Source organism: Mycteria americana, chromosome Z (assembly GCF_035582795.1).
Source record: "Mycteria americana isolate JAX WOST 10 ecotype Jacksonville Zoo and Gardens chromosome Z, USCA_MyAme_1.0, whole genome shotgun sequence".
NCBI classification, from domain to species: Eukaryota; Metazoa; Chordata; class Aves; order Ciconiiformes; family Ciconiidae; genus Mycteria; species Mycteria americana.
This window is the reverse complement of record NC_134396.1, coordinates 38,065,635-38,093,002: the sequence shown is the minus strand read 5'-3', so window position 1 is coordinate 38,093,002 and position 27,368 is coordinate 38,065,635. Positions and strand designations below refer to the sequence as shown.

Sequence of the window (27,368 nt, the reverse complement as noted above, 5' to 3'; positions counted from 1 at the left end):
ACATCTACTACTTTCAAAGTTATTTACTCTCTTTTATTTAGACAGCTGAATAACACTTGTAACAAGTATTTTAAGGAATAAATAAAAACCAAAAACATATAGGCACAAAGTCTAAATTTAACTTAACAGCTAAGTGGCAGATGGCACATCATGTGGTTACCCATCAATCTGCAGCATTGGCAAAAGGATTAATCTACAAATCCTGCTGCATAACCAGCATCAATATAGAAAGTGTCTACCTTCCTCCCACCCTCCCTCCCCGTATTCTCCCCTCCTCCCCATCTCACATGCACAAAAAAAAAAATTATGTTCCTTAGGCAATGGTATTCCAGTAGGAAATTCTTGGACATTTACCAATCCGTTTGCTTTTGGGCCCAGGCCAGTCCATTTTTAAGTACTGCCCCATTTAAACTACAAAACATCTGAAGTTCATGTATTTGCCAAGATGTTTCACTTCCAGCAATTCTGTTACATATGAAGTTTCACATCTCTTTTCTAACTTCAATCCACTATTCTTCCAAAGATGTAAACATAATTTCTACTGGTTTACTTTACGTTTTTTACTTCCTTTCTCTCCCCCCTCCCAATTATTCTAAGTATTGGTATCAACAGTCTCACCATAACTGAACTAAACAGAACAATTATCCAAAAACACAGGAAATTAATTTTTCTTTGGCTTACTTCATATAGCTCTAATTTACAGCATCTAAATATTTTTTTAAAGTTACTCCAAAGACAGAAAGGGCTGTGGCATTCGTATGCTCTCCAGTCTGAGTGGATAGTACAGATTCAACAGCTGGAGGGAGGGAAGGGAGAAGACAGTGACAAGCTTTTTTTCTTTTTTGAACCATTTCTACTCAAACCCCCATAACTCTTGTAATGTAACACATAACTCTTCAGCTCCCTTCCTTCCAGGGGAAAACAGAGACTGTGACCTAGCAACTCAATCTATGCATTTTTATGTTGAAAGATAAAAATGTTGAAACATGCTGAACTGAAGATTGCTGCTCTTTGTTACTTTAGTATTGGTTTTGTTTAACATGGAAATACTTAATCTTAGGACTTTGTGCTACAACAACAATCACAGTGTACTTGTGAAAGTAATGGATGAAAACCACTGGTGCTGAAACCAGCCACTTTGCTCCCTTCATTAGAAACACAGTGTTCTCTTCCTCTGGTAGGATTTGAAAGTGCTGTTGTGCAGCACTGGAGAGATTGCAAATTTGGAGCACAACTGCTGAATAATTACATGGGCTCAGATTAAGCATGCATTTCATTCACATGAGTGCTCCTTGTGGAACAAGAATGAGGTTTCCAGTTACACTTCCAGATGGAATTTGAGAAGAGGAGAAAACGTCAAGTCTTTGGAGGGTTGACTGGCTAACTTTTTCAGAGACTAAAAATGAGAAACAACAGCAGAACACCGAAAATTAAAAAGCTTGTATCAAATTAGTAAGACAAACAGGTGCATCATCATTTTACTCATCTATTGGCTCCCTTTAATTGTCTGAAATAAAACAGTAACACCACCACCATCCTTTGGGATTCCATTTGTGTCCCAGATTCTTAGTAGTATCCACTTCCTCTCAAAAAACATCTAATTTTCCTTGCACAATTTTTAACATGCTTTCTGCCTATAAGCACTTACTTTGACCCATCATGAAAAAGCCAGCAATATGCATTTAGTTAAGAAGAGCATTAAAAGCTTCATTTTTCAATGTTAGTGATACTTTGCAGAGAATACCATAAACTTTTTTCTATACTTCTAGGTAGCTGAGTTGATCTTCTTTAGAAATCACTTAATCCATTTCTCTGCTTCAAGAGATGTCATCGTGTTCTAGCTTTATACAAACCAGCTCATTGTTAAAAATGCATGTTTTTCCAAACACTCTAAATCCATATTTTATGTAGAAAAATTATTGTGCCTTAACAAAGATTAGGGAAGATGCAGTGATCCAGATTTAAGGTCATTCAAAAGGATCTCTGGACACAGCAGCACTCTGCAACATTCAGAACTTACCTGAATCCCATGACCTGGGATTCAGACTTTCATACTTCCAGTATTTAATACAGCCTACTTAATGGCTAAGTTCCTTGAGTGGCAAGTGGTGCCTTATTTTCACTCTAAGTTGTACTTGGGATGAAAGATGAATCTACTGCATAGCTCCTAAGCCTAAATTTGCTAGAGAAAGCAACTTGCTTATGCACAGCAGGACTGGGGCTACACTGCAAGGCAACATGTGCAGAGGCAGCCATCCATCCGAAGCAGCAGAGGTCTCTCGGTGATCTTCTGTGGGCACAGAATGCCTCCTCTACTCCAGCTGCACTTCTGCAAGTGGATGTTGTGCACAGAAACTCCCTCCTGTAAACTTTCACCTAACACCACCTCGATTTCCTACTGCAACACTCAGTATTTTGAAGCAGTCCAAAGTCCACGTGCCTACTTCAATGACCTTTATGAAAGCTATGAAAACTATGACATTGAAGGAAAGGTCAGAGACTGTTGTAAGCAATGCATATACTTTCATTAACACAAGCAGTATGCTCAATGACTATCAACAGTGAGAATAAATACAACCAAAAAAAGGAGGGGGGAGAGTTGCAAGTCCGTGTCAGCATTACTAAAAAGAGTTGTTTCCTAAAATTCAGCTTCGGTGCCAAAACAGAGAGCCTTTTTCTAAGTTTGGTTTTGACTAACAGGATGCTAGGAGATTTGTCATTCAAAACAGTTGTGTATTTATAATCACTAACGTTACATCGGAAAAGTTTCACTTTCTACAGTAATTCAGCCAGTCTACAAAAAGACTCACATGCACCAATTCCAGCTTTCAGTGCTGCAGCTCCTTCTACTCAGATGAAGAGTTAGACATCAGAATAAAAACGCAGTCCCGTGGACATCAGCTTAACAGTCACTGCAAGATACGTTTGAAATCCCTTCTTCTGCTGTTACAAGGGCTGAGAGCAAAGGAGTACACAAACTACAGGAAACATTTTAGAAATTATGGTCTTAATCAAGGGGCACTTCTGCAGATTTTTGCACTGCAGAACTGGAAACTGTCATACATAACCTCGCCTTGCCCCCCTCCACCCTCTTGCTTTATATATTATGGACATGCAATACTACACCAGAGATAAAACAAGTGGAATAACTTGGGGACACTTGGTTAAGGGATGAAGCACATCTCAACACAGCTCCAAAATAAAGCAACAATTTTTAAATTCACAAATGACTTTGCAAACAGAGCTTTAACAAGAGTATTTTTCTGGAAAGCTGGTATTCTCCAATTACAGCTGGCAAACAAGAGAGTAGTACCCCTACAGAGAGCAGTATCTGCGTCCATCCCTCAGCTGTGCTCTGCTCCAGAGAGTTCAGAACGAGCAAGTAGGGGATTTGTGCTTCTTCCCCACTGCCACCACCACCAGTGCGCTCCCTAGATTCAGTTCCTCATCTCGCCTCTACTCGGGACCTCCCTGCAACACAACTGAAGATGGGCAGGGCCCTGGAAAAAAGCAGAACCAGTCGCCCAGTGGCATTTCAGTACTTCCAACAAACTTTCTCTGCACATCACTTCCCCCTCCACCCTTTAAGAGGTATTCTACTGCACCCCCTTTGCTGTCATGACTTCCTCAAAAACAACATAAGAAATTAACTTCCTAAAAGTGTTAACTATGTAATAGATTTCAGAGGCTTAGGGAGGAGTACTCTTGACATGCTGGAAGGGTACAATGGGCTTTCAGTTAACTTTAGCTCTGCATCGAAGCTCTCTCTGGAAAGTTTTGGTCAGATGTTTCTGTATTACGTGGTATTCTAATAAAAAAAAAGTTGACCACAAGTGACAGCCTGCCTTATGGAAGATATATTTGTTCTAGTTACTACATATTTTTGCACACGGAAATAAATGACAGACAAACCTGAAGTATTTCACCTCACAAGCCACAGCCTACTTTGATCTTTTATTTTCTATATGCAGTCTTTTCAAGTAAAGACTTAAAATATTAAACAGCACTAATTCCTGAAATTTTCTTGTACTATTGCCTTGTTGACAAAGGTGTATTCCCCGAGGAAACAGACAGAAATGACTCAAGCTCCAGTAGTGCAAGCAAAGCTGTAACTAATTTTTGCTGCATTTTTTGTTACAAATCCAGTTCACAGGGGCATTTTATTTTGGCCTCAAGAACACAAATTCCATTTATGCATTTCCTTCCTTTTTCTGTCATAAAGAAGCATTCACCTGCGTGAGTTCCATCTACTTGAAACATTACCTGGAGCAAGGCTTCTCTTAGTTGGGACTGCTATTGTTTCTTTCACAGAAGCACAAATCTCTAACAAAAACCATTATGTTGGATAACCATGTGCCTCTCGACAGCTTTCTGCACGCACTCCCAGTGCCACGTACATGGTAAGCAGCCTGCCTTGCCTACTGCCAGCCACCAGCTTTTCAGCTCAAGACAAATTGTCTCAGGGAGGCCAGCACAATGTGCTCCCCCCCAGTGTCATGCCTTCATTTTGCTCTTTTTCATGTTGAGGTGTCAGAGAGAGAAAAATTGCTCTGATGGGAGGTTTCTCTCAGCTCTTTACACAGGGGAAAAAAACATCAGGGAGGAACTACAAGAGAGCAAGAGATCACTGTGGTAGTACACTTGCTACAACTGACCTTGCAGAATAGTTTGACGAAGAACAGCAAATTTTAATTGTCCTTTTTCATTCTGGGGAAAGAGGTCTTGAGAAGGACTTACTGTACTCAGTAAGAAAACCTGTGCTGCCAGATGCACAGCCTGGCAAGCAGCATTTTCTTGTTTCGCCTCCTGTTAAGGTCTCACGCCCAGCCAGAGAAGGCAGCCGTGGCTGCTCCTTAGGAGGTCAGCACTCGAACACAGCTCTGTGAAGCCAGGGGACAGCCCAGCGTTCTGTAGGATGGCTCCCTCCCTATTCATGGCGTCTCAGTAGCCTGCCTCAAGGCCACTTCGTGCTTCTGCTTCTCAGTTGCTCAGTGTGCAAAACTCTCCCTTTCAAATCAGAGTCCTGCTATCCCTCTGCCCCACAGTGTTTCTGAAACTATTTTGGCTGCTCAGTCAATTTTACCAAGTACCAAAGCACCAGGTGCCAGAAAATGTTGCCCTTTTTCAGCGCTGATCAGGAGCTGGTGGAGCCAGTGTCACCCTTGGTGGAGAGGAGTCCTGAGGCAGGCCCCTTCGCCGGCGGCAGGGAGATGAAGCGCAGACGGGGTCAGCACCACCTCCGAATCACTCCCTCCTGCCGGGGCGACTGCAGAGAGCCCGGCATGCACAGAGGAACACAACCAAGCATTTGGCTGGCGAGAGGGGAGTGCCCAGCAGGCAGCCCTCCGCAGGCACCACCGCCCTGGTGAGAGCCCAGCCCTCGGCGCCACGGCAGCACGCACCTCCCAGAAGTGGCTCTCACTGTGACCTCACAGCATCCTCATGGCTGAATGAAGGAAAAAGAGTTTCAGAAAAAAAAGAAAAACAAAAAATCCAAAAAAGGATTGCCGCAAGTGGAAAAGCACTAGGTCACCAAATAAAGACAGCTCCCTTCTTATTTCCTAGAGTGACACCAGTGAAATTTCTCTAGCAATTAATGAGTTTGCACAGGTGTTACTCCAAGTGTAACCGTAAGATGGTCTAGCTGGCAGAAACATCACTGAAGTGATAACGTGTTGGTGGCAACAGAAAGAGAGCAGAGCTCAGCTGCCATCACACACAGTAACTAATGCCATGTTGACAGTCAAAAAATCAACCTGTAGGCTTGACATAGAAATCTGTCAAATGAAATAGGGAATCCCCAAAAACCTTCCCATCTGAAGCCATACAATCACACCCAAAGAGTCAGAAAAGCTTCCGAATTACTTTTCATTATCTTGGCGACAACAGACACAGTAGTGAGCCTTAAAGCTTAAATTCACTGTCATTCTCAATGCATTCAGTAGCTACAACTTCAGATATTTATTGCACTTTTTGAAAGCTTTCTCAAAGCATGAAAATAAAAAAACTGTTTCAGCATCAGAGAAAGTTTCTCTCAAGCTTTGTCTCAAAGAACATTTGAGTAAACAAGCTGAAATCCTGATAGGTGTGTGGCTTCAGGCTTCCACTAGGTAGTGAACAGGGTAAGCACAGGCACTGCTGCAAGCAGCAGCCAGACACAACCTTTGTCAGGGATGCAGATACAAACTGTCTTCACAGTGAGTACAAACTCCTCCCAACAAAGGTTCCTCAAAAATCCACATCCTTTTGGAAGATGTAACACAGAGGCGGTTGCACAGGAAAAAGAAAAGTTACCATGCAGCTGTAAACAACCCTGCACACAACCATTTCACCATGGTGCTGAAAGAAAACGGTTTATCAGAAATGGGAACGTGATAAGATGAAACTAGATTACAGAATGGCTTGAAGCAGCACCCACATGAAAGAGAAGACGCTCTCTGCTGAGCGGGCTGTAGATGCTACTGCTAGCTGTGTTTGTGCTTAGGTAGTGCTTTCTCATGACCGCAAGTACAGGGGTACTGGAATTACAGCGAGCACAAGGGACACTGTCCTCTTCCGAAGATGTTATAGAAAACCCACAACCACGTGGAAACGAGACCGCCACCAAGAAATAGTCAGTCTTTTTCTGGCCTCACATGATTTTTCATGCTATAATGCTGAAACTTTTCCCCATCTGCCACATGACCAGCAGAAGAAATGACATTCAGTCAACACCACCAGGGTGGCACAAAAAAGCCCAACACTAAAACTCTAAAAATGAAAGCAGGGAAGGTAGTAGCTTTTTTGAATTCTGAAGCTCTGCTCCAAAATTAAAGCAGGAGAGCACATAAAATTAGTTTAAAAAGCAGTACTATGAAGAACAACAGGAAACTTGACTATGCAATTTATTATCAGTTTATAATTTTCTCCACTCATAGTCTTCCCAAAATAGTATTTTTGCATAATTCAGTTTAACTACTTTTCACATTAACATCATATACTTTACACACTTTTGTTGGGCTGGATTGCTAGCATGGTGGTAATTCTGCAGCATATGGCACTGCAGAAAGGGTCTCAAACATGTTCCTCCTCTGTCTCAAAGTGAAGCTGGTTCAAAAATGTCTGCGTACACCTGACCTACCCTCCTGCACGCCCAACTACTTGTTCCTGTTGTCACACCTCTTCTTCAACTGATCTCACAAAATCAAAATTTACTTCTAACCATTAATGCTCAATGATCCAGTTTAAAAAAAAAAAAGTGTTCACACAAGTCATGGAGGAAAGTGCTTCTGCACGTCCTAGGATGAAATGGCAACGAGCTGAAATTCTTCAAGCTAACGTTGCCCTGTATCCTGCAACTACACTTGGAAAGACAGTACTCTAAGAGGCAGGAGACACCTTTGAAAAAGTAGGCAGACTAGAACATGAATATACCTGAGATTGTTTTCAACTTCTTTTATACTACTTTTTTTTTTTAACAAGAAAAGGTTGTTTGCAAATACCTGTGAGTTCTCATTTTCTACTCCTCCAGTTTTCATTTGTGATAGCAAAACCTCTCACACAGGTCTTCTGCTTGGCCAGCCATATCCCAATCATTAACATTAGCCAGAAAAGTCAGGAAATATTTTGGGGGTGGCATATGAGAGCCTTTTTATTTTCTTCTCAGCAACTAGTAGTTATTCAGCATAATTTTCTGAATTTCAGTTGCTTTAAGATGCTCCACCAAAGACAAAGATGAGGTTATTTGTCATGCAATATAATGTGACTAAGGAGAGATTTACTAGGACTTATGTGGGGTTCAGCCAAAAGCTCCAGTACTTTTCCACAGCGTTCAGTGTCTTCTAACTACAGAAAGTTAATTACTGTCAGGTTAAGAAACAAAACTGAAATAAATTATAGCTGGTTCACTACATTTGGGATACTATTCTGGAAACATCAAATTTGATTCTTATATAGGGCAGTTACAGACATGCATCACCTAAAATGAAATACAAGCTCACTGTTTTGAATTAATACAGACAAAAAAAAGCAAAACAGGTCAGAAAATTTTCCCTGTAGATGATTTCCTCCCTGAATTACGAAGTTGAGAGGACAGAATTGAAAAGATTACACTTTGCTACACTAACTTCCCAGCAGTAGTACCAAACCACCTATGTTAAAAAGTGCAAAGTTAACGCCAAACATTTCCATCAGCTTTCACTGCTGGCAAACTACACCCAAATTCCACAGAAAACAAACAAAAGGGTCACATTGCAATGATTGTGGAGGCCACTTCAAATGAGCAGAATGGTCAAAACCCAGTTGTCCTTGTAACCTAAAATCCAGTAGAAATGCACAATGTAATAAATATACTCCTTTACTATGTAGTCTTCTCATCCCAGAAAATTATTGGTATGTAGTTTGGACACCTGGGAACTTCAGCATGAAGGTTTGTATGGACAACAGTGAGGTTGTATGCAGGACCAATTTTGGTGTCTCCAAAGAAAAAAGTTTAATTCAACTGTTGCTTCACTATGAGCAGATAAAAAGGCCATGTTACAGCCCCATCTCTGAAAACAGTTCTTCATTCAGGTTCAGGGTAAGCTCCTCTAACCTAAAACGCAAACGACTGCACATCCTAAACACTTTCAAAAGAACTTAAAAGCAATGTGGTACTGCAAATGGCAAGGAAGAGACAGTAAACTGGCCTTCAGAGGCCTCTCAAAAGCACTTGAGGGTGAAAAACGTTAAGACATTTACACTAATTCTTTTCTCAGCATCTTCCTACCGCATGTAAAAACACAGTTACCTTACAATTTTCAGAATAAAAATTCTAAACGGCTACAGAGAAATGAAACTTTCCATCACAGTTACATATGCATAAGCAAGATAAGTATTAATAATTAGCAATGTTAATTAAGATGGATGCAAGAATTAACTGTAGGATGTCTTCTGATATTAAAGATTCCAGCTTCACTGTTGGTTTATGACTGCTTTTTAAGCTGAAGTAACATTATTCCAGTAACTTTCAGTTAAAACAGCTATGACTGCATAAAAAACCCCACAAAAATCAACTGATGAGAATTCACCATGTATCAAGATAAGCTTGTTACCACACAAGACAACTTTCTGAGGCAGATGATACAGTCAGGATGCTGGATAAAGATAGGCTAAGAGCACATCACAAACGAAGGAGATGGTTTCAGACTAAAACTGAAGACGTTGCCATCCTTTCATCACTATGAACAACCTGAAAAAACCCAACTTCTGGGTGTTTAAGTGATTAAGGACAGCATAGTGCATTTTGATACTCGGAGACCAAGTCAAGGAAAAAAATCCAACAGACAGCAGGAAGCGAGTATCATGGTGAGACTGAATAGCTGGGAAAGTGCAAAGGACAAAAAGCAGATGTAAACAAAGATAACACCCAAGACATAGACCAGAATGCAGTGATGTGTTGTTTCTGATGGCATACAGGAACAACTGAACTTTGACATCAAGGAATAAAGAGAAGGGAGAAGAAAGGGTAGAAAACAATTGTTCTAAAAAAGCTAGACATATAAACAAGCTGTCAAATGTACTTAACCTGGTCTGAGCTTTACAAAGATTAACCAGCCTCTCTCCGTGCAACTTTGAAACATGGTGAAGGTACTGAAAAGATAAGGTGAGCAGCAGCACTCCAGGCAGCTCCCGGCACTTGCAGCTCTGCTTCACGTTTGTTAGAGTAAGCACCCTATATTCCACATTGCACAAGGACACAGCCATTACATACAACTACTGTAAAACTAGAGTAAACCTGCTCTCACTCCAACATGAAGTTACGTGGTGCATCTGATAAACGTGCATTATCTACTACCTCCATGCACGTACCTGTCATCCAAACACACGCATGCACATTTTATAACCACCAACAGCGTGATATTAACCATATTTATAAAGCTCATCCCTTTCCCTAAAGGATGGATTCAATTCTCAGTTCAAGAAGCATCACATTATGTTATCTTGCTTTTTCCAGTGTTTCGGCTCTAACTAGCTGAAGAAACTGTTTCTGTAAGATACCTCTTTTTCTCTATGTCAGCAGAGTTTGTCATTCTTGAGAATGTATGAAAAACCACCATTAACACTACTAAAGATAACATTACTTAGCAGATATAAGAAAGCTGCGTTCAAAGGAGACAGCTTAAAATGCTTTTAAAGATTCATAATCCCCCAAAATGAGCAAGAGAACTGGGTGAGGGAACAGAACTTTATTATTAAGCCATTTTATGCAGCTGACTAAACACAGGACATCTCAACACATGCCAATTACAATACAATCTATGTGTGGGGTAAAAATGGAAGAACAACCAACCAGAAACCCAAATACCATACATCCTGTATGTGCCCACAAACAGGCACACAAAGTCTTTTTCCTCTTCCCCTCCACCCTTGTTTTTAAGAAAAAAAGCGAGTGAGCTCCCTCACAAATATTTTCTCATTTGCTTTTACCTCTCATTACCTTCAAAAGACTTACTACAAGGGGACTTAAGGTTGTATGGTCAAGAATCTTGGGCTGTAAAACTTTACAGTATAAATTACAGACCGACAGAATTGCATAAAAAGAATAATATTAATTTGAAAAGACACCCTTGACAACACATGGCATACAATACACACGTGACATCTGAAAGGGCAGTCACCTTTCTTTTCCTAACTTTTTTTAAAGAAGTTATGAAAAGAGACATAAAAATGGGTAACTAATGCTGGAACACACAAACAAAAAAATCAATGTAGTCTGCATCCTAATTTTCAACTGAAAGTGACAATCAGAAGAGGTCTCCCACCTCAGCTCTATTTCTCCCCTCAAAAACTAGGGGCATGATGACAGCATGAAGTATACTATTAAGTCCTACAGCAGACATGCTTTAAATTCAGCAGGAGTTGCCCAATGACAGAGAAGTCTCCTACAGAGGGACAATCAGTCCTCCAGGAAAAGATAAAAATTAATAGCTCACAATTAATTTATTTAGCTAATGAATCAAATAGCAGCTAGGAAACACTGATGTTTTTCTTTGCACCATGTTTTGCAGACCATTAACTTCAATAACCCTGAAAAACTTCACACTTGACACTGAAGGTCTTTCTTATTAGCAAGTGGGTTTTCCTGTCAGTAGGCTACTCTGTGGGCTAGAAAAACTCCTGCACCCCCACTTAATTTGGGACTTGTTTTACTACAGATAGACATACACAAGGAACTCAGAAGTAATTTCCATCTGCCTCACAAAGGAGCCAGAGAAAACATTTCTTCACTTGACTCTCATTTATGTTACCATTATGCACAGCTTAAACCAGAAGTGTGTAAAGAGAGTTTTCACAGCACAGCCCCGCATTCATCACTGTAACGAACGACGGCAGGAAATGCAGGTTTCAACAGATGGAGGATTCGCTCTGTGGCAGGCTACTGCTTCAGGTTTTTGAGAGGTGGCCCTGATGAGATAGACAGAAAGTACCACCAGTATTGAAAAGAAGGCTGAAGGTTTGCAGCAAGGTGCAGGGAAGGAAGGCACTACGGGCTCCCTGGGTGCGAGCACACAGACAAGAGCCAGTTGTGCTCCCTCTCTTCCCACCACATTTTGCTTGCTGCTGCACTTTGAAGGCTTTCAGAACAAGGGGGGTATTAGCTATCATTGCATCTCCTCCTTTACTTTGTCTTCCAGTCTCTTATTACTTATCTGTTTCCAAATCATCAGAGAATTTCAAATTTACACTATGCCTGCATGTAAGCCTTCTAAGGAACAACATGCAGGAACACACACCCAGGCAATTTTCATGTGGATGGAAAAAGAAAGCATAGATTCATTATTCCATCAGGCACAGATTCAAGAGTTTGTCTCTTTCTTAAGTGCTATGCAGCATGAAGGATAAGGGTTTTCAAGAAGAAAAGGTGGCATTGACAATGGTATTTCAGACAATGAAAGAAAACGAAAGGAGAGATCTTGCAGCTGCTACATCATCCATAGACAGCACCAGCACACAGCCCTCCCTCCCATCAATGTAGTCGTCTTCTTTCAAAGGAGCACATGACTTTAAAGAAGTTATGACCACAGGGTTAGCAGACAATATATGGGATTTCTCCATGATCATACTCTGCTAAGCAATTAGGTCAAACTGTGCTCTTGAAAATTAGTTTAGCACAGATGAAGGTCAAGGAATGAAAGCATGCGGGGGAGGAGATGAGGCAGAAAAGGCATAGAAAGATTTATTTTAACTCAAGCACGTACAAAGCCCTTGCCAGAAAGAGGAGCTGCACTGTTGCTAGAACTTTATAGTGTATGAAAGGAACATTCTTGGCACTGAAAAACTGGCATCTGTGTACAAATAGAAAAAGTGTTGTTCCAAGTTACAAGCTGTACACAGAAACAAAAAGGAACTCCTTTACATCAATGTGCTCACCAGTATTGGTCTTGTTCATTCTAAATTACACTTTTGTCAATGGATTGATGTGGCTCAATAGTCAGGTAAATAAGCAGATTTTTGTTCCTGTTAACCAGAACAAAGAGATATTACATGCTTTTATGGAGTTCTGTAATTCTGGTTTTTTAAAAACAGATTCTCTTGCATGAGCAGGAATTCTGATGTCAGATTTTTTTTTCTATTCACATTTGGGTTTTGGAATGCAAATTTGAATGAATAAAGTACTCTGGGTCTACGTTGGCAGCAGATGTTCGGAAGAGAAGGCACACTGAAAAAGCTGGCAGCATTACTGACGGTTTGATGATTCTGTCCTCCTGGAAACCCATAAATTACTGCAGATACAAAACAAGGACATACTAACAACTTTACAGATTGCTATAAGAAGTTCACTGAATTATTTAAGTCTGAAAGTAGCCAAACAAAGACTAAATTCTCTTTCCTGCTTTTTATAGTGCTTTGAACGGTTAGAATAGGTGGGTGAGAGGCAAACACCAGACAGGCACAGACAAAACCTTCCCTGCTTCCTGTATGTATATAAACAATTCAGCTCTGTCTTCAGTTTCACATTATCTACCCAACATTCACTTGTACAATCTGGGTAACACCAGACATGCATGCTTGTCACTGTGCCAGTAGACGAGACAAGAAATGCAAGTTATCAACATCACTGAAACTTCATACAACAGGCTGAGCAATGGCCAAACACTATCTTTTTTTCTGCGCTCTGATCCAGTCATTGCCTAGGCAGGGAGAGCAATTACAACATTACCGGGGGGGGGTGGGGGGGGGTGGGGTGGGGGGTCAAGTTGTTGGCTATTCCTTTGTAAGCAAAAGCACAATACCTAAATGCTGTGATTTGCTCTCTTTAGGAGCTGTAAAACTTCTCACTGCTCAAGAGATAAACAATTTTTCATGGTTCCTCGTTGAGAATTCATTTTACCATACAATTACTTTTCACTTTTGAAATTTCATCTGATATATAGTTCAATGTGAGATGGCCTAAGTTCACAGGTATTATACATACAGTTTCAAAACTTTAGAGTTAGTTTTTAAACAGTCTTCTCCATGGTATGTTCAATCCCTTTTTCTTTAATTTTTAATATGAGACTAAGCCATACCAGAAAGCTCAAGAGCTCTGAGCTTCCTAGTATACAGATGACAGCAGTGCTGTCATCTCACTGTCTGTCTGTCACTGTTCTCACTGTCTCTCTCATTTGTACTCTACAGTTCACAAAACATGAGGCTAGTGTCAGATTGTCCGAATCTTGGTATTCTGTGGTCCTCTCTCAATGAACACTTCCAAGTCACTGATCTTTGACATATGCATTGATAACACTAACAAAAGGGAAAAAGCTCTGACCTGTTCTAGAGGACTTCGGAGCTGGTCCTTTGCCAATATGCAGTGGAAAAAAAATTTCACTAAATGTGGTGTCAGTTCTTTCACTGAAGATGTAAGAAGATGTACACAACCAGTATGAAAGTGAACCCAGTCTAAACACACATGTATCATTCTTGTAAAACCTGGAGATGGTAAAAACAAAAAAAAAGTGAAAATATGAGAAGGTCCCATGCCTCAAGTCCCTTAACACAAGGACTTACATTTACATGATTATGAAACTACAGAATGCAAAGAACTAGGTATTATCTTATTTGCCCAAGCAAGGACTCAAGAAAAATGCTTCAGACAGAAGTCTACTCATAAATATGGTGGTTTAAAATACCAATGTGAAGTCCATGCTGAGATGTAATGGTATTTAATGTATAAGCCAGGGGAATATGTATGGCTGTAAAACTTCCAAGGCAGCTGGATGTCAGCCATTTGCTATTAATGATGCTTGGGCTGGAGCTTGCTGAAACCCATTTGGTCTGAATACATGTACATTTGCTACAGCCTTTTCAGAAATCATCTTATAGTATGAAAAGCACAGTACTCACACTTGCAAACAGTTCAAGTAATAACTACATCTATGATGGAAGGGAAAAAGCCAGAAAGAAGGTGGGATAATGCAGATATTTTCAAGCAAAGTGCTACCCTTACTGCCATTTACGGTATTAAAAAGGAGCTCACACATACAGGTACTTAAAGGATCAATGCCTAAGTACATACCCATATAAATAAAGACCATAATATACCGTGCCAGTACTTAATGCCAGAGTTTGAGTCTTAATGCTTCTGTTGTTCTTTAGTACTTCATTTTCCCCTTCATTTGGGCTTTTCATGAAATTTGTAAACCAGTGCAGCAATTAACATTAAATCATAAGTTAGTCTTGCTAAATGTTAAAAGATGTATGTGACGTACATTTGACTCAGAACTGAACATAAAAGCTCAGTCACCACTTGTTCAGAAATTCTTAAACCAGGAGCCTGATAGCTCACTAAAACATACAAGCAGAACAAACATTTGATTTTGGTGATATTAAAGACTGTTGTTGCTGCTCTTTCATAAATAAAATGTTTTGAGTTTCCTGCTTCACTTCTGTAGCAATGGGTTCTGAAACACACCTGAAGTAGATGTTTGTCCTTCAGTTTGGGGACGAAGAGTCTAGTGGTAATGCTTATCAGATCCCAGCTATGCCATCCATACTTTCATCACAATGAGCAGCTTCCCTTTATTTCACCTTTTCAGAACCTCTCTGTTTTATAGCATATGACCTATGATCTTAATGAGCAATAACAATGTGCTTCTAGGCAGCACTTCTATGCAGATTTTGACTCTGGAAGATATCTACATTGAATGGCTACAAATAAAAATACACAAATGCATGACATTCGCAGCACAGCTGCACCCATTAGATACATTAAACAATCCTAATGTAAGAAAATGTTGCTTTTTCAGTATATTTGAAAAATCATTTAATACAGTGATAGGGTACGGATCATTCACCAAACACTTGCTAGAAAAAGGGTAAAATGTAATCACTGAAAGCAGAAGTGAGGATGGACTGCAAAGCCCCAAACAGGTTATGATTCAGCTTTCCCAAGAAATAACAGAGTTAAAAGTGTGGAATGGATTTCACATTTCATTATTTCCCATCAGGTATGAAGAATCACTAGCATCCACAGATATCTTACTAAACTTTCAGTACCAGAGCACAAGGAGAAACATACAACCTCAAGCTTATACTCCACAGAAGACGGCAGTCATTTTTCACATGGGAAAAATTCCATTTTTTCTCCTCTAATTATTAATTTGATGTTAGCTAAATACGTAAGAAACTCACCAAGCAAAACTCACCAAGCAAGTCTATAAACACATTATTTAAGCCAAAAAATTTAAGACAGTGATGAAAATACTGCTTTTCCTTGACTGGAGACAGCTTTTTAGGAAGATGTGGCATTACAAACAAAGCACAGTTTGTGTCACATACATGAATCTCATACCAAGTGCCTTAGTAACTGTCCATATACATTATGGTTTTATGAGCTGCTATTTACAGCCAAATAATTGTCTGCTTCCCCAGCTCCTCAGCCTTTATTCACAACTACTCACTGTTGCAGACAAGCATGGGCACTTAGGAATTTAGAACATTTAAAAAAAAATATTCCAGGTTGCCCCCTCTGACCTCCATGCAAAGGACGGCTTGTCTGGCTACCCCAGGGCTGCTGCTGCGGGAAAACATACTCAGACTGTGCAGTCACCCATCTTGTTGTTCAGGGTTAATCGACAGTCAGGTTTTGCTTCCCAGTTCAGAGCAGCTCTTCCATGCAGTTTCAGCCGGCCACACCCGCACAGCCCTGATGCGGAGCACACAGACTTTATGGTGCAGGTTAGTAGACTGAGCTGCAACCAGAGGCTTCCCCATCCCTCTGGCCACGCATTTCTATGCCGTGCTGGCAGCTGGTACTAATACTTGCCCGACGTGCCCATGGTGACCCTGTTCAGGGAGCTCAATCCTCTCCCGCTTCCAGGCTGCGCTCGGGACGGTGCCAGTGCCAGCACAGGAGAAGCAGCAGGAGAATGCAGCTTGGCGGGTGAGGAACAGGATTGTCCCATTCACGGGCCCTCTCATGAGGCTGGTTTAAGCCACCCTGTAAAAACACCCGGGCAGGCCAGCAGCTGACCAGGAACTAACACACCCTTAGGAGGGACAGTAACATAAAGGTTTCTTTTTAAAGGAACAAAAGGGGCAGCAGAAGTGGACCAGCTTTGTAAGATATAATCTAGAATGGTTTGTTCTCCAGTTAATGTTGTAACTGGCAACAAAAGCAGGAAAAGCGATCCTTCTTTTAGGCAGGAATGTGAAGTAAATAGTATCAGAAGGCCCTTTCAAATAAAAAGCAATGAGAAAAGATGAGACGTAAAGAACTAAGCTGTTCCCTGATGTGCTTTCCTTTCCCAGGGAATCAACAGCAATTCTGTGCAGATGGCCCTGCTCATGGAGATTAGAAAATACTGCCAGACTGATAATATACAGAAAAAGTCCTAACTCCCATAACCAAAATGCTTGAAGTCTATGCTTGCAGAAAAAAAACCCCAACCAAACACACACAAAAGATAGAGAAAGCAGAAGAGACAAGGTGAAATATCCATCTCTGGGATTACATCTGCATCATCTTCATTAAAGGTAATAGGAGCCAAGTGTCCCAATAAAGGAATCAAACCAGCAAGAAGAAAGGTATCAAAAGAAAGCTAAAATTTATTACCATCCAAGACTCCCATGTACTGTTTTTTCTTAGGAAATAATAAACTGCCAGTTTTGTTGATGAAGCTATTGAAAGTGCTGAGGTCTTGGCCACAAAGTTGTTAGACCCAAGTAAAATACCCACTAATAACATTATCCTCTGTGGATAAAGGGGAAAAACCCCCACACCGCAATCTCCGTTAAAGTTGGCAGAATAATTTAGTTGTAAAACATGCCAGAACAGAATACAGTATTATCAGTTAACATAAAAGTTAGCTCCACCTAGTTATACCTACATAATTAAGTAAAGTAAGCGCAATACCAAATTATACACACCGCACAGAGTACGCATGATTGTAAGTTTTAAGCATTGGCTTTCTTAGTCTCATTTAGAAATACAGGATTACAAAGGACCATCTCAGCAATCAAGTCCAATCCTCTTAAGCTGCAAGACAACCCTGCAATAGTCAATGAAACTAAAAATTTCAGAAAACAGACAAAGAGGAGAATAGAAGAGATGAGAGGCCCCATACTGCTTCTCTATAATCTCAAGACAGTTTTAAGTCTTGAAAACCTTTTCTCCATCCCGTAAGAGTAACAACTTCAAAACACTACAGCTTCAATAGAATATGGGACCTGGGGAAAATGTCCTCCGCTATCAGTTCCCATGGCACACGAGCAGGTTCTCTAAGTGAACGTTTCTACAGGCACACCCACCAAGTACCTCAAGTCTTACAACGACTACTTACTGATACTTGAGAGAAAACTGAGGAAAGGGACAAGAGCCCAGAAGCCAATTTACATACCAGACAGAAAGCAGGGCTCTTCAAGTAACTTGTGAAAACTTAGAAACACAGTATTAATTGCTTACAAATAGAGTGGAAATCAAGTATTTCCAGTATATCAGTTCAGTTACAGACTAACTGAGCACCCTGTTCAAGCAAGAGGCACACAGATAGAATACTACTGCCCAAAGCAATTTTTTTCCTTTCCATAGTTCAGCAGAAAATTCAATTAAACTATACCTTCCAATCAGGTTGTATGCACGGTTATAATTTACGCTGACTATGAACTCTTCCAAGCTTTGGATATGTCCCCTTATGTTTGTGACCACCCACTAAGAGATATTTTTCTTTAGGTTAAGTACAGGCAAGACCATCTAAGGTTCCTAACAAACAGACTTGCACCTGCAGGCAGATGATACTGGGGAAGACTTGCTCTAGTAAAGAGTGGTACACTACCGCACTGCAAGGTCCTGCTGCTGGTGGTGGTCAATGCATGCACGTGGTCTGGGCAGCCATGCAATGACACTTCCTCCTCAACAGTATTGCCTCTTGAAGCGGAAATTGTCTGTCACATTTGCTTGAGTAATCAGGAGAGAATAAGGGGAAGGAAATAAAACATCAAAACCGAGAGAATAAGGTTGCAGACCATCACGTGGATTACTCCATGTGGTGTCTTACAGCAATCCTAAACCATGTGAACTATTCTGGGTTTGGGTGAAAAGCCCCTATTATAAGACATTCTCCCCAAAATCAAACAAACCAAACACAACCAAAAAAACCCACCAAACTCCAACACACTAAAAATATAACGCCTTTAGTAGAAGAGGACAACGTCCTCAAGGACTACAATATGCCTGGAAACTTTGAAGGAGAGAGTTAAAACTAATCTAAGATATTCACAATTACTGTATCCTTATCAGCTTCCTCCTTCCCCAGGACAGTATCATAGAATCCCAGAACAGTTTGGATTGGAAGGGACCTTTACAGGCCATCTAGTCCAACTCCCCTGCAATGAGCAGGGAGATCTTCAACTAGATCAGGTTGCTCAGAGCCCCGTCCAACCTGAATGTTTCCAGGGATGGAGCACCTACCACCTCTCTGGGCAACCTGTTCCAGTGGTTCACCACCCTCATCATAAAACATTTCTTCCTTATACCTAGTCTAAATCTACACTCTTTTAGTTTAAAACCATTGCCCCTTGTCCTATCGCAACACTATCATGTAATCCTTTCCTTCAATTTTACAAGCCCAATCTTGATATAATTCAGGTTCCCTGTTCACATTGGCTTCATTTCAAAGACAAATCCCAAAGTTCACTCTCCTGAAGGCAAGCAGCCGTTCAATTTCCAGCCTGCAGATTCATCTGTGAACACTGTAGTGTAAATCTAGTTTCTAAAGTTTCTTTGTTTCCCCAAGCATTTTTGTCCTTCCAGTGTGTTTAAAAATCATACCACTCCAAGCTTTGTGGTGCAAGGCTAACTGTACCAAAGTCTTAAGTCTCCTCTCTTAAGAAGCTTCTTCCCACAGCTTCATCACTTTAGCACCTCTTCTTCACTTTAGAACAGCAGCAATCTCTTTGTAACAGAGGGACGAGAACTGTGAGTACCATGTAAAGGAGGATGTAACAAGGTATTGCACAAGGATATGGGGAGACACCTGGCCCTACAATTCATCTCTGGTATTAGCCTGTTCCATAACTGCACCAAAACCAACAGCAATATCACCCAACAACTGACTGAAACATGCAGGCTCCACTCTGTTTCATCCCTAGGTGATGAGATCGCAGAGTTTAACAACATTACCTATATTAGACTCCCTGGCACAGGCCTTTGTACCCAGTTCTACTACATTTCACACTATTTACATTACTCTGTTTATAACGAAGACATGCAACTAAATAGTTTAGGCTTGAAGATCTTTAGGCTTTGTCCACACTTCCCTGAGTTTCCACCTAGCTCAGCCATGAACTACTGCTGGTTAAGTAGGATCTACTATACTGCATGGTACGTTGATGAACACTTTTCAGGTTTGTTGGATAATCCTCCTTTGAGTCACCTATCTTCCTGCAGTGGGGTCAAAATACAGTTTGAGAAACAAGAGTCTTATTTGAGACAGAGGTCCTATGCAAGCCGCTACCATCCAGGAAACAGAAACTACTGAGCCACTGCTTTAACCAGCACCTTTTCTTCGGAACATAAAATTGTACCAACAAGTTGCACAGGTTTGCTAACCAAGCCAGTTAAAAACAGAAAGACACATGGCCATTAGGCCCAGCTGTGGGTCTCACAGGAAACATGCAGTTTCCTCCAAAAACTGATACACCTTTGAATACCTCTCACCAACTGCAACAACTATTCATCAAGGTTACTCCAGAACCACTGCACTATCCGTCGTTCTCCTAATTTCCAGCTTAACTTCCTTGTCGGTTTATGTTTTTCTGCCTTTGTAGTAAAGTGACTCTTTATCTCTGTCCCTCCTACATATTTAACCTGAGGTAGATTTATGGAGGCAATCACAGCTCCACACAGGCTGAGATTTCACAGTGCTTTCAGCTGATCTCAGTGTGCACTGCTGCCATAAATTAGATAAAAGGTGGGTTTTTTGCCCTTTGACAGCACCACTGCATCAAAAAAAAAAACCAACCAGAACCCACACAGAAACACACAGCAGAGGACAGTGATACTGCTCCTTTCAGCCACCAACCGTGTGGACTGAGCTTGGCACACAGCTCTCATGAAAATGTGGCCTCAGCCTCCCTTTTCCTAAGCTAAAGGGGCCTATTTCTGTTTGGTATGCACAGCTCCAGCAGAGGAAGTGACATACACAACATCTGTAAAGGGAGATAATGGGGAGGAAAAAAAAGAAACACCAAAAAACCCCCACAAACACAGAAGGACAAAAAAGCAAAGCCCGGAAGGATGGAATGAAAGTTTCGGCACACCCCTAACATACCAGTTCCAGTACCGATCGTGCCTCACTGAGCCTGGCTAGAAGAGAAATCAAAGACGAGCATTCTATCTGCTTCCTGATGAGTTTAGATTTACAAAGGTTTGTGCATTTAAACTGAAGGCACAGAATAATCAGTAAGCTCTAGTTTTAATTACGCTTTGTTTAAAAGACCTACAAAGCAGGCATTATTCTCCCACAGAGTGAGAAATAAACTAAGTAGGATCAAGCAGTTATACCCAAAAAGCATCTGCACCTCTTGTGCTTTTCATGCAGCAAACCTCTCAGCCCATTTTATAAGGCAGTAATTGTCACCAGTAGCACTGTATGGTGACAGCCTCTTGCAGCCTGTGCCATCGGCAACTTGCAGGTTATTATGTATTTGCGAAAAAGAGGTATTTTGAGGCATGGCTGGGAGGTAAAGTGACTTGAGACGCAGAAGAATAATTCCTCCCACCGCATTTTCCAGTTAAGAGACCTTCTTCTTCAGTACCCATGCAACCATCAGGGCTAGGACTTGCAGAGAAGCATGGAATAATCAACTTCTGAGAGCTGACAAGACTGATACAACATTTACATGGTTCATGAACAGCACAGAAAAGGTTCTTTGCTGTAATCTGAATTTCACAATTTTCAACTCTTAAAAAAGAAAAAAGCACGCAGAGACACCACCAACCAACCAGGTTTCCTGCTCAAACAGCGGCTTTGTGGCCAGCGTTTTCAGGGTCCCTTCCCAGGTCCCTGTCCCTGAAAAACTCAGAGTCACTCAATTTACTGTAATTATCATGTCCTACTGGAATTTGCATACATGTAGTTATAGAAACAGTGAATTCCACACTTGCAGCATTTATCATTGTGCCTGTACGAATAACACAGGAAACTGTAACGCAGAGGTTTGCACCTTCTGCATCTTCAGTACTTAACCATTTTAACTCTGTATGAAAAGGAAGGTTAACACATGCCTTTTAATGAAGCAATGGAGATGAGGTTATAGCAAGAAAATCCAAGAAAACAGAAACTGGAAGCTTCAATGTATCACAGTTACAAATTTTATACTTTACATGCAATACTTTTAGCCTTACCAGACCATCTTTCACATTGCTCTCCCCCCCGCCCCGATATGACTTTCTAATCTGATAATTCATAGGAAAAAATGTTACACTAACATTATTAAAGATGGTTGGCATGGGTTTTAAATGTGACCATTTTGAAAGGAAGTATCACCTCAAAGGAATTTCACATCCTATACATCTCACAGCAGATTTTGACAATACTCACAATTTTAGCATGTCAGCTCATTAGCAAAATTAGTTTAGGTTGTCAAGCCTGAAAAGCACCACGAAGGTCAAATTCTAGTTGCCATCCAAGTATTTTTTGTTTGGTGTTTTTACTTTCCTCCCAACACAGGAGTGTGATGTTTTTACAGTTATGGTGTGTGGATAGATGACGGACAGCCTTCACACTTCTAAAAAGCAACGTTTCTGAGAACTGGTATGTGAATAACCAAAAATGCGTGCGTGTGTGTTTTCTGCCTACATACTCCTACAGAAGTCAGTTTCGAGCGTCTGGGGGGGAATCTCTTTTCACTCAACACTCAAAGGTAAAAGAGAGTGTTTTTCAGATTGTAAATACACATTTGCACAACTCCCTGTTCTCTCTTATCGGCATCTTCAGCATGCTATCCTATGCATTTTTCCTTCACAACTGATAAAGCGATTAGATACCTTAGATAGTAGGGTTAGCTTACTGCTTTTTGCTGTTAGCGTCTCTGCTTAGTGAGCTACCACGCAGGAACAGACCGGTTTCTAAAACTGCTGAGATTCATCATAGCTTTTATTCAACAACAAGTTGCAAGTGTTTCCCTAGTGAGCCGAACAGGTCCAAACAGGCTTGGAGTTTAAAACGGTTAGATACCTCTTCCTACTTTTTGAATCAACAAGAATCTAAAAATTGCAAACCACAGTGCAATGCAAATACCTTTCTTCAATCCCAAAACTTTATTTCAACAATGTGAATCTCTTTTAGGAAGCACATGAAAGTTTAAAGAAAAGAAACCCCACAAACAGGGGGTAGAGGGTGAAGGAGGAGAGAGCTGTTTGTAAGACCAGGAAATAAATCCCTTCAATTCACATAAATAGACAGAGTATGTATCTATACCATAGCTTTGTTTGGGTACCTCTCTCTATAATTACTTAAGCAATGCCACATTTCTCACAGTCCTGTAGCAACTCCCAAGTAAGGCCAATCACAGGAGGGTAAAAAGATATTTTGATTAGTTTGATCTGGTTTCAAGGCCATCATTTGTGTGCTCACCGTGGTGAGGTTTTTAATACTGATGAACCTGAATTCCTGTCTTTTGTGTGGACTGAAGTAAAAGCACTGCAGCAGGGCATTTAAAATGCACAGTCACATCATCTGCAACTGCAGGCAGAATTAAAATGAACAAAATAGCTTTAGTAAATTTGTTGCTCTTTCATGATAATCTCTACCACCCCTTGAAATTTCATGGTTAGATGATACTTAACACATCTGTAGGTAGCCTGCATCTGAACCATGCAAGTAATACGTATCACTTCGAATTTCTAAGTCAGAAAAAAAGTGTATGCAATGCAACGTACAAAATGATCAAGAGCACAATCTTCTTACATGTTCTGTGCTAAAGACAACATTTGATCCACAGGTGTCAGAACATGGTTTTGGTACAAACGCTTAAGACAAACCAACTTGAACAGCCATGACCATGTCAGAAAAAATCACCTACAGGCAAGACAAATACAGGTGATCCTGTCAGTATTCACAATCAAGTCCCTTTTTTCTTATTCTCCCCAGGCATAAATCAAAACAAACTAAAGAATGAAATAAAACTCAAACATTTTGGTAAAAGGACAAGGACTGTTTATTACTTTTTCTGCAAAGGCACTGCGAAATACCAGAAAACTACACCTTGCAGTTTTTTTTCAGCCCAGGCACACCATTATCCCTTCTCCTTGTTTCCAACAACTCCAGGTTTTATATTAAGCAATATTTAAACCTCCTTTATTAGTTTCAATCAAAAATTTCATTTACACAACCCATTTACTTTCTTCAAGACACCTTTCTTAGATCACTTTCTTATTCAAATAATTTTTTTATTCTAGTTACTGTCAGAAGTATTATAAGGCAATAAAGACTGCTAAATAATTTACAAGGTAAAATAGTGAAGATTATTAAAATTTCTGAGTATTTGCATCTTCACTGAGCTTTCTCAAAAGGCAGGTTGGCCTAGGAACTTCAGGATCTCTTCATTCAAAACACACCTCTGTCAATAAAAACTCATCTGTTCATTTATTCAACTTGTTTGCTGCATGACTGCAGCTAAGTAAGAGGAAAAAAAAAAAGAATTCTTCCCTAAGAAGGCAAAAAATAGGTTGATTTTGCAAAATGGAACCCTTCATCATTGCTTAGCTCAAGTATTAAATCATGATTCGGGTTCCCAAATGGGAAGTCAAAGGTGTTTTTAATATTCACTGCGTTTTGAGCCTCAGGGTTGACATTTGCAACTACATTTATATGCAAACGTAACGGTGAGAAACCTACTTAAGGGGTAAAGGAGGAATGGAAAGCGATGGGATTTACAAAAGAGTATTTCAATCAACCCTAGAAATTTAAGTTTAAAAAGAAGTTAAATACACCGCTGAACTAAACCATCCAACAACTATCCCGATATTTGCTTACTCTTATGGTTTTACAGCAACACTTTGCAGTGGAATACTCCCAGTTTCTCAAAGTGATGCTGAAGTGAAAGCTCTGGTCCTTTTAAATAACTGCTTTCCATTTTTAAAGCAAAAGCCCTGTCAAACATTTCACAATGTTCTACCATCCACTGGTATTTTCTCACAAAAGTGGGTAAAATTGATGAGGTTCTTAGTTTTCATTACTCTTTTCCAGGGAAAAACAAGAGCATAGTTTAACTTTCTTTTAAATTCTTAAAATACTATAGGTTTAGACCGCATGCCAAGCTTATATAGCATTAAGATGAATAAAAACAACCTCAGTACTGTAACACCTGGTCTATAACTGATCACATTAATATATCAGTTTTTTACTGAACTCCATTACCTAATATTCTGCCAATTTGAAAAACGCCATTTACTTTGTTTTGACTATATAACATTGTTCAGTGTTTGCACTTCCCCGTACTGTAAAAATGAAATGCTTGGTCTTCACTGCCATGTTCTGGAGCTAACACGTGACTTCCAGAGCATGTTTGTTTGGAAAAACCCCCATACATTTAAACATTTCTTACATAATTGGCCTAAGGGCAATTGTTCTATTTCATAAATATGTACTGGGGACCAAACATTGCATTGACACTTTCTGTTTAAAAAAAATACGAGAGAGGTTACATAAACCTTAACACTTTCTAAACCTGCATACTGACATCTTCTCCCTGGAGAACCTTAAAAAAATGTAATTTTAAGACAGATCAGATAATTTCTAGATCTGTGTCTATTTTCTTCTATAAAGTAAATCAGTGCCTGTAAGTACAAACATAGTTTTATCTTTAAGAGTCCAGAAACCTAAACCTGAATTTCAGAACACTTTATGTGTTCTTGCCAAGAAGAATGGAAATCAAATCAAACAATTTCATGTGTCCAAACAAAATATTTAGACCACACAACCCAAACTTATGGTTGGTTTAGCATGATAACGTGTCTAACAAGATATCCAGTAAGTTAACACAACTTCGCTGTCCAACATAGCCTGTCATTCTAGATGTATGAAAAAGCCAACCCAGAACACTACGTGAAAATAAAAGTACACGTTCATCATGTAGCTGTACAAGTCACAGCAACAAGCTTCTACATAAATGGGATGAAGTTTATTTTAAATACAGTCCGATGAACTTTCTGATAACGTGGGGGCTTTCTGTTTGTTTGGGTATTTTTTAAGAAACAGCATTGTATTTCTAATTTCCTGCCCACACCAGTACCTTGTTTGCAACTTTTGCTATCACTGGACCCTTCACTGGAAAGGTACACACAAGTAGCCACGGGATCATCTGCCTCACATATACTGCTCTGTGATAATTAAACACTGATCCTAAGCTTTGAAATCGCCGAGATGAACACTAGAAAAGGGTTCTGCCACACTGGCAGGCTAAAATGGCATCAGATTCCCCCTTAAAGAAGGGGGAAGGAAGGTGAAAGGCCTCGCACATAACACAATTCAGTGTTAAACTAACAGTTTTAAAACACGGAAAGCACCAAAAAAACAAGGCATGACTAACAGCTTGAGCTCTTTACACAAATAGCGTGGCAGGAGGAGATCACTACACAGCATTCAAGAATCAAGGTTCAAGCAGCAGCACATCGTCTGCAGCGCTCTGCTACGCAGCCCCTGACCTGACTTCCAGCTCCAACAATGATGCCTAGAAAGCAATCTTCACTGCAGTACTATTGATGAAATACAATTACAGAGTTTCTCTCACTTCTTTAATGGTGTTATTAAAGCAAGATGGACATGCAATACATACGGAGTCCTTCGCTACCAACACAATGCAAACTTCTATCCTGCAAACCCACCGCGTTTCCAGTTACCCGCCTGGCTAACAGCAGCAAGCGTTACAATTTCACAGGTGCCCCTCCGGCCCGAAGGCAGCAGGTATGCCCGTACGCACCGCACGACACCCCGATGGGCACCAAGCCGAGAGGGTACCAATGAGGAACTGCCCAACTCCAAAATCCCACCAGACCCGCCTTAGAAAAGCAAACACGCCGTAGCTTAAAACCCAACTCCCTTTCCCGTCTTCGGGCACCTCAGAGGGGGTGTCAAGGCAACGCGGGGCCATTTCAAGCGGCAGGAGCTGCGCCTGCCCTCGCCCTCGCGCTCAGCGCTAACGGCTCCCCCCCCCCAAGCCCGCACCCACCTGCCGAGGTCCTCGCCCGTCTCGTAGTGCTCCTCCAGGTTCTCCTGCCGGAACACCGTCATGGTCGCCGCCTCGCCGCCGCCGGCTTCAGCCCCTGCTCGGCGCCCTCATCACCAGCGCCCCGGAGCCGCCGGGGCCGCCCCGCGCTCGGCTGCGCGCCCTGCGGAGGAGCGCGGAGGTGAACGCCCCTGCCCGCGGCCGGGCGGCCTCCCTCCCGGCGCCGGGGCCGCCCCCCGCCCTCCTCAGCCCCGGAGGAAGCGGCGCCCGCGGGCCGCAGGGCACCTCCCCTGCCCCTGTCCCTGCCCGGGCGGCGGGAGAAGAAAGCGGCGCCCCGCGCCCCCGCCCCTTCCCCGGCAGCGGCGGCCGCACCGCCGCCCAGCCGCCGCCGCCCGCCCGCCGCATTCCTCCGCGGCTCCGTTGCCCGGTCAACCGGGACGTGCCGCCGGGCCTGCGGCGGGAGCCCCCGGGCATCCCCGCACCTGACCCCGGGCGAGGGCGGGAGGGCGAGGCGGGGGACGCCCTCCCCGCCGCCGGGCAGGGGCTCGCGGGGCCTGTCCCCCCGCCCGCCCGCTCCCTCGCTCGCTCCCCTCTCACCCGCTGCTGCCGCCGCGGCGCCCCGGCCGCTCGGCGACCTGTGAGGCGGCGACAGCGCCGCGGCCGCTCCCGGCCGGCGCGCAGGCACCGCGCGACGCCGT

General features: G+C 41.6%; 1 protein-coding gene across 2 annotated transcripts in view; it reads right to left on the bottom strand.

Annotated features, from left to right (window-relative positions):
• DAPK1 (death associated protein kinase 1) overlaps positions 1 to 26,855 on the bottom strand; it is a 90,379-nt gene extending 63,524 nt beyond the window's left edge. The window contains exon 1 of one of the 2 annotated variants that reach the window (XM_075527051.1): positions 26,674 to 26,855. In XM_075527051.1, coding sequence (XP_075383166.1) covers positions 26,674 to 26,735 — 62 coding nt within the window. In that variant the 5' untranslated portion in view covers positions 26,736 to 26,855. The remainder of the gene's footprint in view (positions 1 to 26,673) is intronic. The other variant, XM_075527053.1, reaches the window with a different exon arrangement.
• Positions 26,856 to 27,368: the final 513 nt, after the last annotated feature.